This window comes from Belonocnema kinseyi, chromosome 3, assembly GCF_010883055.1.
Source record: "Belonocnema kinseyi isolate 2016_QV_RU_SX_M_011 chromosome 3, B_treatae_v1, whole genome shotgun sequence".
NCBI lineage: Eukaryota > Metazoa > Arthropoda > Insecta > Hymenoptera > Cynipidae > Belonocnema > Belonocnema kinseyi.
Genome location: NC_046659.1, coordinates 77,517,005 through 77,529,690, shown reverse-complemented (window position 1 = coordinate 77,529,690; position 12,686 = coordinate 77,517,005). Strand labels below are relative to the sequence as shown.

Below are 12,686 nucleotides of genomic sequence, written 5' to 3'. Positions count from 1 at the left end.
GGTACTATAGAACGCCACCTCAAGGTAGGCCTAGTGGCGCCATCTCTTGGTCAGGCCGGAAACTTATCAATCCACCCTCGTATATATATATATATATATATTACATTTTTAAACAACTTTAACTTTACAGTTCAGAAAACTTTAAGTACCAAATTTTAAGCTCTCTTTTTCTAATTATTTATTATTATATGACGTTATGTAAATGTAAAATACACGAACTTCTAATAGGAATATCAATAAAATAATTATTAAATAAATAATTTAAATCGACTACAATTTTTCTTCGTGTAATATTTTATTTTTTCGCGTTTTAGACCATTTTAAAAGTTTTCATAATAACATTTAATAAGCATTTAAAATTTGTATCAACGGAACTTAGCAATTTTACCATGTTGCGCAACAATTTTTTAAATAACAATTTTCTTCAAAACTTCATGTGACGTTTTGCTTTTTCGGTGTATTAGACTATTCTACAACGTTTAAGACATACATCCAATGTAATTTTTTCTGAACATTAAAAATTTTTCATGGAGGTGGAACGAATATTTTCCTTAAAAAAAGTAATAGAAAAAAAAGTTTTTCACCTTAATCGTCTAGTCAATTTCTCGAAATTTCAAAACACCCTGACAATATTTGTAGAGGTGTTTTTTTTAAGTCTATTTTTGTACTACTGGCATAGTCGGCATAGCCCCGGTCGTGCAGCCAACATTCTGCCAGTACTGGGCGAACCACCGGCTGTCTGTATTGGTGGGCAGTACTGGGCCAGTACTGCGCCGGTGGTGAACTCCGGCACACTACTGATATTTTGACCTGGGATTAATTGAAAGCTTCTATGTATAAATATTATAATTTTTATGGAATATTTTATTTATATTCGCACACAAACATTAATTATGGATTCAGCTCTGTGAAATATAAATAATTTAGTTTAAAAAAAGTACTGGAAATTTTTCCGAAGTGTAAAGATATTTATATTCAGTTTCAATTTAAAATTATTTTAGAAGATAAGTAAACTGAATCTTTAGAAAAATAACACAGTCAACCTTAAATCACATTTCAATTCCTTATTTTCAGTTGGGAGTCTTATACATATGTTATTTAGATAACAATTTATATATTTTCATAAACAGAAAAAAGAATTGCACGACACTCATTATTAACTAATCCAAAAAAAAATTTATTTATATTTATGAGCGCTTCTTCACGGAAGAAGATAAATCTTTATGTACACCAAATAATTTGATTATTTTATTAACACATTATTTGGATAAATATTTATATTTTTTCATAACAAGCAGAACAGATTGACGACACTCATTATTAATTAATTAAAAAAGAAATTTGTTGATATTTATCAGTGCTTCCTTACGGAAGAAGATTAAACTTTATGTACACAAAATATATTTTTGTTGCTTATTTAATTTATCTCCCGGTGTGCATAGTTGCTATTAATTCTACAAATATAGTGGAAGAAATGAACAATTTTAATCTCGTAATTTCGTCACACATTGATTTCGTTTTAGGCAGAGTAATTTGAACCTTTTAAAACATAAATAATGTGCTGATTTCAATAAAAAAAGATTAAGTATTATTATGATTATACCTGAAAAATGAAAAAAAGATCCTAACCGGAAATAGTAAATACGAATATGTTTGTTACTGTAATTCCATTTTAGGATTCCCGCCAGAGGTCATTGCTCACATATCGGATTGATTTTCATAATGAAGCGCTCATTTTAGACGCGTCAGCAATAAAAGCCGAAGATTACATTGCGAGACAGACTAGTGGTTATTATCACAATAAATTGTGTGGGCGCAAGTAAACTATCAATTAAAATCAATTTGCCCCCTCCTTCAAAAAATTCTACATTAAAAAAATTCATACATTAAAAAACGTTTTCGTGATAAGATACTTGTGACACATAAACCAATTACTCGATACATAATTCATGGAGAACAAATGTGAAAAAGTTTTCTCTAGTGAACAATAATTAAAAGAGTGAATATTCAAATTAATGATATCATGAAATTGTGCTCGTAAAAATGAGGAAAAAACTACTTTTCCCTTCGTCATTTTAAATAATTTTATCTTACTCAGAATGGAGATCACTTTGGTTAAAAAGTTGTCTTCACCTCTTGAGAATTTTTCATATATTATATAGTGAAAGTTGAATGTATACTGTCAAATGTAACTGTTCAGGACTTGATTTTTAGATAATAAAAGGTATAATTAGTCGTTAATAATAATACGTATATTTAATAAATCTATCTATTTAATTTTTATGTTCTATTCATTAAAAAGAATTATTTGTTCTCATTATACATTAAAAATACCCAATTCTGTCATGCCTGATGGAAAATATTATTATTGATATATCCGTTTATGAGTCCAAATCAAAAAGTTGAAAATATCATGGTCCTCTAATATTATGCAATTGTGTTCAGAGGAATAATTTTAATAATTACAGCGTTTTACTAACATTTAGCATGTTTTCTGATAAGTTTAGAAGAATTTGAAAGTTTTTAAAATGCAACTATTTTTTTGAAAAGTCATATTTCTTGTTCAAAATTAGCTACTTGGTTGAAAATTGAACTACTTTTTTTAATTCATTTTTTTGTTTGTTATAGATTCATCTTCTTGGTTGAAAAAACTAACTGCTTAATTTTTGAAAAATTAATCTTCTATAGGATGAAAGATCATCTCTTGGGTTCAAGTACATCCATCTCTTTTGTTCAAAAAATAATTATATTGTTAAAAATCTGTATTTTTTGGCTGAAAATTTGGAAAAGGTTAGGTCAAAATTAGTCTCATTGATCAAAAACGTAGTTATTTTGTTAAACAAACTTTTTTTTGGTTACAAATTAATTTTATTAACTACTAAAGTAACTATTTCATTAACAGTTGAAAATTTATATTTTCAGTTAAAAATTCATATCTTTCAGTTGCAAATTAATAAATTTTGTTAAAAATTATTCTTTTTTGGTCAAAAATTATTCCTTGTCATTGAGAATCATTTTTTAAATAAAAATTCAACTGCTTGGTAGTAAATTAATCAGATTTATTTAATCTTCCAATAATTTGGTGCAGAATTAAACCATTTAGTTGAAAATTTACTTTTTTGTTAAAAATTCATATTTTGGATTTGAATTAAATTATTTGTTTGAAAAATAAATTATTTTTAGACAAATTTGAAATCCTGTGTAATCCCCTGAAATATTTTGAAATTTCTTCAAATCTCTGAATTCAAACTAAAACCCTTAATTCTTGTGAAATTCTTTGTAATTGACAAAAGTATGACAAAATGTAAAGAAAGATTTTATATCTATAGAAATGTCATAGTAATTCATTGATATTTTGTGAAGTCACTAGGAATCATTAAAAAATACTTTTAAAACTTTTAAACCCATTGAAATCCTTTAAAGCCCTGATAAAATTAGAAAATTTCTTTGCATTCTTATTCAATTTTTCTTAATTTTTGTTGATATAAAACAATTCACCCTTCTAATGATTCTTATTTTTTGTTTTAGCATTATTATAAAAATCCAAGTAGTAAATAAGATTATAAAAATAAAATATGTTGCAAAGTATTATAATTGGCCTATGGGTCAAAACACCGTATTTTCAAAGGAGTCTGTTTGTGCAATACTTAAAATTTTTTTAAACTTATTTTCATCTTTATTATGAAGTTAATAAATCAAAACAAGGAATTTATAATTATGTAGACGAAATCAATTCAGATAACTGTCTGCAAGATTGAATGAATTACAAAATTTGAACAAAAAAATTCTCGGTTTTTTATCGGGTTCTCTTGCATCGAAACAATTAAAAAAAATGTTTATTGTCACTTATCAACAAAATGATTCAGTATTTAAATTATTTTCAAGACAAGAACTAATGTATTCAGATTACCGAGAAATTAAGATGCACGTATTAAGAGTCATTTTCAAGATGAGAATAAAGTATCAAGAAAGATTTTGTTTTTGTGCCCTCACGGGATACAAAAAAAAGAGTGAAAAAATGTAACGTCAAATATAAATAAAAAATCTTAGTGAGTGCAATTTTGTTAAATTTACTTGAATTGACAAGCTGCAAAAACATGACGGTATCTTGTACATCATGCGAAGAAAAATTCAGTTTTTCATGACATTGACGCATTTGAATCGAGACATGCAAATTTTTAATCGCTTGTTTCTCGTGACATTTTATTCGCATTATCGGTTCATTTGTTGCACTGAAATTAATAAATGATTTGCAATAATTATTGAAAGACATATATATATTATACTATATATTATTTTATTATTATTATAGAATATATTATATTATGCATGTATTATGTTTCATATTCAGAAGAATGCAAATTTAACACATTCCCTAAATTTCTAAAATTCTCTAAAAATCTTTGAATTCCCTGAATTTCCGGAAATTCTTGAATATTTTTGAATATTTTAAATTCTCTTAATTCCTGGAATATTTCAAATTCCTGAAATTCATAGAATAGCTTATTGCTATGAAATCCCCGAAATTCTCTTAATTTTACCAAAATCCTTCAATCTTATGAATTCCTGAAAATCTCTGAATTTTCGAAATGTCTGGAATATTCTGAACTACTTAAACTATGTTAAAAAAATTAAATTTTTTAAAGTCCCTGAAATCTTTGGACACTATGAATTCCTTGAATGAATTCCTGCGTTTTAGGAATTCCTGAAAATCTCTGAATTCCTTAAATTCTCGAAAATCTTTCGTTTCTCAAAATCCCCTGAAATCCTGGAATATTCTGAATTTCTAACATTCTTTTTATCCCCTCAATTCGTTCAATCCTTCTAAATGCCTTAAATATTCTGAATTCTTCAAATTCCTTGAATTGACCTCAGAATTACAGAAATATGCTAGAATTTTTTGAATTCCCTGTAATCCTTGAATATCTTGAATTCTTTGAATACTCAAAATTCTCTAAAATCCTGGAATATTCAATATTCCTTGAATTCCTTGAATATTCTAAAATTCTAAAATTCTTTGTTCATTGTTTTCTCTCAATCTCCCAAATTCCTTTAAATATTGTGAATATTTATAAACTGGTTTATTCCACCTCTTTATGTGGGAATTCTATTCCTGTGAATTCCCACATAAAGAGGTGGAATAAACCAGTTTATAAATATTCACAATATTTAAAGGAATTTGGGAGATTGAGAGGAAATTCTCTAAAATCCTGGAATATTCAATATTCCTTGAATTCCTTGAATATTCTAAAATTCTAAAATTCTTTGTTCATTGTTTTCTCTCAATCTCCCAAATTCCTTTAAATATTGTGAATATTTATAAACTGGTTTATTCCACCTCTTTATGTGGGAATTCACAGGAATACCGAAGCATTTCGAGTAATTGAAAAGAATGAAAGATTATAAAAAATATTAATATTTTTCAGGTAGCTTTTCAATATTCCAAAGCCCTTTTCATATTAATGTGTGAAGAAATAAAAAAATTTTCGCCCGCAAAATGAAACCATGCTGTATTTATTTATTCTTTATTATTATATATATTTATTATTAAATTGATGCTGTATTATTATGAAAGAAATGTGAATCGATCAAAGATTTCATTAATGTTGGCTATTGATAGATTTAAATTATTAAATTGAATTTCCAAAATTGTTGATTAATTTTAATATTGAACACTTGATTACTTAGAAATATTAGAATAGCAAGAATTAAATACTGCTACAATTAAAATCAAAATAATTTGTTAAATGAATTTTCTTGCATTAATCGTACTAGTCGTGTCTATAATTTTCATGTTAAATGTTTCTTTTTTCAACCGAACCCTTTTCTACCCACCATTATGCTTGATTTTATGTACATTCAACCTCGAATTTTCTCAACTTTTAATATGATTTACGAAATTTTAACTAGACCTATTGAGAATTGTAACAAACTCTAGATAAGAAACGGAAGAATAATCAATAAAAATAGTTAAGTTTTTAATTGCGTCTTAAATATTGTCTGAATAATCATTTTTAATGCAAAACTTAAGATCCAAACTATTATTTTCAATTTAGCTTCAAGTTGTAATTGTAGATTGGGAAGATCCTTAAGACAACAGCTCAAATTAATAAGAAGAATTGCAATTCAAACTACAATCAACCCAAAAAATGATTGTTTATCTAATATTGTAATAAGTCATTTTTTATTACTGAATGAGAAATAAGTATATGGCTTATTATTGCGCTGCGTCCTTCAAATCAGCCTTTCATAAATAAGAAATGTATAGAAGTTACTATGAAAAACAGGTTAAGGAAACCCTTAATTTTGATCAACGTCTACTAATTTTAATATTCCGTATTTCGTCACTCTTAAATATAAGTCCGGTTGAACAAGCTGTTTTTAATTCATAAATTGGTCGCATGTTTCAGATTGGACGTCTTGGTCTCGAGTATCGGGAGCGTGAGAAGTGCATGGTGTTTCCATCAGTAAAAGTGAGTAATAAACAATGATCCAAACTACCTGCAGTTGACTCATCAAGGAAAAGCAACAAAATCGCAATCTTCAGAAAATGATGACAACCTGAAAAAATCAATTTTTCTGTCTTTAAAAGGACTTTTACGCACATGGTTTGCTGGAACAATGTTGGGTGAGGTGACGTGACGGTGCTACTTTCTCATCAATTAATTATTACGGACCAATTACCAAGGAATCATTTAGATTATGCTGCCATCACAAACAGAGCAGAGAACTAAGTGATTTTTTTGCTACATGGTTTTATCGAAGTGACGGTCGAAAGAAATAGGTTCAGTGCCCTAGAAAATTCTCCAGAAAACCACGTAGAAAATTTTTAACCTAGTGACACTAAAAGACAATAACAAATTGAAAAATAAATTTAGAAAAAAGTTTGCGAAGCTGGCTTCGCGGACTTAAACTTTAAACCTGAAAGGAGTGCTAATTGCTTGAGTGTAACAATTAAAGGGAGGGAGGGAGAAAGTTTTTTTTAGTTGAATAGAAAAGAGGGAGTAAGTGCGAGTTTTATTTATTTTGTGATTCTACAAATACAAGATGAGGTTCATTACGACCTTGTTCGGCGACGGGTCGCCGAAGAGGATGGGCAGGCAGTACATGAAAGTGGGCAGAAATGCACTTTTTGGAATTAAGCCCAATCGAGATGGCGAAATTCCAATGGAAAAAGTCCCGAAGCCACTTAGCATGCTCATCTCTCAACGGGGAAAATTCAGACATAGTAAGTATCTTTCATTTATTAAATTTTGTCTCTAATTTTTATTTTTTCGAATTTACATTTTACATAATTTTCATTTTTCCAAATAATATAATGGGGGAATGGTGTACATGAATCAAATGATTTGTTTAAAAACTTTATTCTTCTTTGTATTTCAAGTCTCATTCAATATGCTTTCAATTAGAAACTTTCTCTGAAGAATCCCAAATCAGAAAATTTTTAACAAAATATTATTATTTTTTTGTTTTTCCGCATAATAAGATTAACGATTGGTGTAAATAAATTTTATGCACTGTTCAAAATTGTAAATCTTCTTCTTTGCATTCCCAGTCTCTTTTGATGCTCCTTGTAGAAATTATCTCTAAAAAACCTTCAATTAAAAAGTGTTAAACAAAATTTTATTTTATAAACAGGCTTCAAGCAAACTATTAGCTTTTCCGAATTGTCATTTCACATCATTATTCCGAATAATGACAATGGCCGTGTGGAAATAACCCCATTTGGCCCTATTATAAGTCGGGCACTAATCGGGGGCTAGTCGGGTTATTAATTTTGACAAAGTACCCTGTCAGGGACCAGTCGGGGACTAGTTGGGCTTATTGTTGTCAAAATTTTAGTCGGGCCATGGTCAGTGGTTGGTCAAGGGCTGGTCGGGCCTTTTTGTTTACGAATTTCCGTGCGGGTAACCTTCAGGCTCTGGTCGGATGCTAGTGGGGCTCTGGTCGGATTATTCTTATGTTTGAGTTTTTGGTGAGGTCTTTTCAAATGAGGTGATATCTAAAAAAATCGTAATGATCTTTTTATTCTAAAACACTAAGAATATGTTTAACAATAATTTTTGTAATTTTTCAGTTTTCAGAATACTCTGATCTTACAATTTTTTCATTTCCATAAGAAAAAAATTGTAAGTTCAAACACGACTTACATATTTAGAATGTATTTTTTTAAAAGAAATTCTTATTTATTACCCATATAATAAATTCTTTAAAAAAAGTAAATACGATTCTCCCGAAGAAAATAGTCTTCCGATGATTTTCAAAGACCGAATATATATCGACTGTATTCTACTTTGCGAGTGTTGTTTCTTTAGTAATACTTACACAGAAATATAAGGCACTGTAGCAAAGTAAAACACAGTTGATATAAACACTCTGTTTTTGGAAATATTCGTTAAAAATTTCTTCGGAACAATTGTATTATCATATGACCCCTACTAGTACCTGATCTATCGTGGCGCTACTGGTCGTGGGCTAGTTAGATGACCTGAATAGCCCCCGACATAAGTGGGGTCAACTCGTCAGGAACCAGAATAGTTCCCCATTTTAATTTCTACATGGGTGGCGGTTGATTTTAATTAATCTAATGCTATGTTCAAAATGGTAAATTTTCTTCTTTTCATTCCCAGTCTCTTTCGATACTCCCCATTATAAATTGTCTCTAAAGGATCTTAAACTATAAAGTTTTAAACAAAAATTTATTATGAAACTAAAATTACTGAAGCTATAAATTATTTTTTAACTATTTAAATTTAATTTAAATTTAATTTAAATTATTTTAACTATTCGACGTTGAGCAGTAAGTTGAATTTAGTAACAGGTTTATGTTAGTTTCTGATCTATGACCCAAACGTGTTTGGAATATACGAGTGGTTTGTTACTAATAAGATTCCCTTTTAAAACCAAGATCGAAAAGAATGATAATTATTGTGTAAATACATTATTAAGCATTCGTCAATCTTGAATTTGCTATTCTTTATGCAATAAGTGGCATATTCGTGATGCAAAATCATGGCATCTGTATGGAAGATTTAATAAAATCATTAAAATTTTGTTCGCTGGAGCTTCACTTGATTTTCACCGAACTATAAGGAAAAATAATAAAGAAGCTGTTTTTCATTATTTTCTTTAATGTATACCTGAAAATAAGTTTGCAAACAATTTTGAAAAGCAAATATTTAATTGTGAAAGTCTAAAGTACATAATTTTAAAGAAACGCTTCTTTAATTACGATAATCAGGGATGTTTTTCTTGAATATCATTCTAAGTAATTGCAACTTTCATTTGACAGAAGCCAATAACATGTTTTTTTCCACTTAAATTATATTTTTGTCAATCTGTAGAGTAAGAAAACATGTTATTTCATGTTTCAAAAAATTTCCAAGACTTGGTACGTCAATCTGTTGAATAATAAACAGAATCATTAGATGCGTTTCAAAATATTTTCCAAGAATGCGACGTCTATGACTTCTCCAGTTTAGGTTAACGGCTGTGTTGATATCGCTCTCTTCACTTTTTCAAATGGCCGATTAAATAACCAACCTTGATGTCTAAGTTTCAAAGATGTGATCTCTCAAACCATAAAATACTAATCACTATATAAAAAAGAATAATAAAAATATAAATAGAAATCGTGAGTTGAAGTTTGAATTATATTGCAACTATGATGTGTCTGTACTTTTATAGAAGCACTAAAATTTGTTTGTAAATTGTACTTCCCCTTGAAAAAATATTCCTCATGCAAAAAAATTTAATGTCAGTAGTCTTTATTTTTTATTAACGTCTTTCTTGAGTCTGCTTCTGTTTAAATCTGTTTTTTTATTGATTTATCTTAGATTTTAATGTACTGGTAGAATAACAAAACAGGAAGGACCTTGTTTTGACTCCTCATAGATGCAAATTTTAATATTAACCTTCATGACTCGCTACAAAAATGCAGTTGATATCAAATTTACACGTTTTAAAACCTTTGCACTCTTATTTTTTGCTTTTATCGTTTTATGAAATAACACGTTTGACAAGACATAAGGTAAGCCGTAATAATGTAGTCAAGATAGACTACGATGAATTTTTTTAATGGTGGATACAATCTATATTTTGATCACATTTTTAATGAGTGTGTGAGTTACAAAATTTCAAATGGGCATTTTTTTGGTATCGTTTATGTAGAATTTCGGCCCTGACCGAGATAAATGCTTCATTGATGACTCATTAGTAGCTCATAAAAGTAGATGTTATTACGGATTAATATTTCATGACATATATGATTTATCTTACTTTTCTTATGTTTTAACTAAAAAAAAAATATTTTCTTGCCATTATTTTTTTTGCAATATTTTACGAATGGTTATTAACTTTGAAATTCCACTTTTGAAAGAGTCATAATAGTGCTGTTTCCAATGTCAGGTATCACGTTGCCCATCCTTGGCTATTATGGTTTACAAAATCAAAAATCTATCAAAGTTGATACAGTATTAAAAATTTTGTTTACTATTTTACATTAAATGTTCGAATTTAAATTCTTTTTTATAATGTTGATTTAGGTCACGTGAATGAATGTAAATGAAAACGTGAATTCAAATGGTTTTTTCGCGCTTTTAGGGATGTGAGTCAATAAATCGTTTCACTCTAACATTAAAAGATTCATGAAACAGTACAACGTTTCATGAGACCAAAATTTCAGAAAAGTTTTAAATTTTCAGATTATATGAAATTCAGTTTGAAACGCTTTAAATTCTTAACATTTTGAGCGAAAATATTACATTTGAAATAAAATTTATAAATATTTAACCAAATAGTTGAATTTTTAACCCAAAAAAATCAATTTTCAAGGAATAAAATGAGATCCATAACTAAAACCGATTAATTTTCAAATCTGTAGACATGAATCAATTCAAGTGATTACCGATTTCGTTCAGTGACTGAATTCTGGCTATCAATCTATTACTTTTACTGATATCAGTGACTCTTACTGTTTATCATTCAAAAATAGCTTATTTATAGCTATTATACACTCAATTATTAATACTTATAAAAAATCTCATTGTTGAAAATTAATAGTACAAAAACACCTTGTTGCATTTTTAACTTTAAAACATTAAATTTTAACCACATTTTTCAAATCAGAAAGACAAATATTGAACAAAATAGTTGAATTTTCTACCAAAAACGATCTTCAGGTCAAGAAATATCATGAATTTCAACCAAATTATTGAGTTTTCAAGTAAAAAAGGGATAAATTTTGAACTGAAATGATGAATCCTCAACAATGAAGTTTTTATTTATTAGACTAAAGGTTAACCAATAGTTCCTATTTTTTAATAAAAAAGATAAATTCTCAACTGAAAATATAATATTTGATATTTCAGCCAAAAATTTATCATTTCAAATTAAAAACAGTTTAATTCAACCAATGAAAGACAAATTTTAAATAAAATAGTACGTTTCTCAATCCGCAAATATGAATTTCGAACGAGAATGTTCATTTTCAGCCCAAAATGAATCAATTCTAACAAAACTGTTGCATTCATAACAAAAAATAGATTTTAATTTAAATAATACAATTGTTAATAATGAAAAAGATAAATTCTTAACCAAAAATATAACAATAGACTTTACAACGAAACTAATTGGGATTTTTAACCAAACAGATGAAATTTCTACCAAAACAAATGAGTTTTTAACTAAAAGGATAAACCTTCAACTGAAATAGTTAAATTTTCAGTTTTAAATAAATTTGATTCTGTTGAAACGGTAGCGAAGATTTCATAGAGTCGCAAATCTGTCTCTTTTCCGTGCATGTGACTTTTCTTCTTAGATTTATGATAATTCTGGTAATCACCTAATTTCTTTCTTATCATCCATTTGCAAACCTATTTTCTCTATTATGTCCGTACCTATAATACCCGTAGATCATAACTCAGAAACTGATCTAATTAAAATGCAATAATCAACGAGTCTGATCTTGATAGGAATTAACGACTGACCTATTATTATTAACGTCTGGCCATTTGCGACCATTAGCGTACCATTTATCAGTTTTTTGTATTCATAATCTAAGTTATCTAATGCCTTGATAAAATATTTTCCTATGTATGAGTGTTTTGCTCCCATGCAAAATAAAACTCCATGACTATGATTTTCTACATGGAGAGTAGTTAGGTAAAACCGTCGTGCTAAGGGCGAGAGAGGTTCTGCACTTCGGTTTGGTGTGGCTTTTCCAGATTCGGGGCAATGGTAACCCCAAACTTGCGGAGATCAGTCGCTCCGAAACTTGGGTAGGCTTCCTTAACTGCGTAACCGTAGAACTGTGCCGTGAGCGCCGCGTGTGCAGAGAGTCTCGACTATACTGCTGGTTGTACGGTTCGGTCTGTTCGGGGTAATGGCTCTCCCGAATGAGTGGAGTCATTCTACTAAGCAGAAGTAGTGCTATTCACTGTGTGATTGGCACGACATTTGTCCATGTAGCTTTACCAGTAAATGAAATGGCAATGCATCTTAATCGTTTGCGTCTGTGTTTATATATTCTGGCGGTATTTGGTTTCCTTGGTTATGCTCCGTCTTTGATTGCTTACGCGTTTCTTTGATCTACAGTCTGTCAAGTTAAAGCGTGGGTGGCTTTACTCGCAGTCGGTAAGGTGAATCGACATGATTTTGGTGTCAAAATATTAAGAAGAGCTCCCTCT

The 12,686-nt window shown here is 28.9% G+C and overlaps 1 protein-coding gene across 2 annotated transcripts in view; it reads left to right on the top strand.

The window, feature by feature from the left end:
* The window catches only part of LOC117168743 (scavenger receptor class B member 1), a 160,619-nt gene that overhangs the window by 42,913 nt on the left and 105,020 nt on the right, over positions 1-12,686 (top strand). For both annotated transcript variants that reach the window (XM_033354477.1, XM_033354478.1), the window contains exon 2: positions 6,411-7,228. In XM_033354477.1, coding sequence (XP_033210368.1) covers positions 7,048-7,228 — 181 coding nt within the window. In that variant the 5' untranslated portion in view covers positions 6,411-7,047. The remainder of the gene's footprint in view (positions 1-6,410; positions 7,229-12,686) is intronic.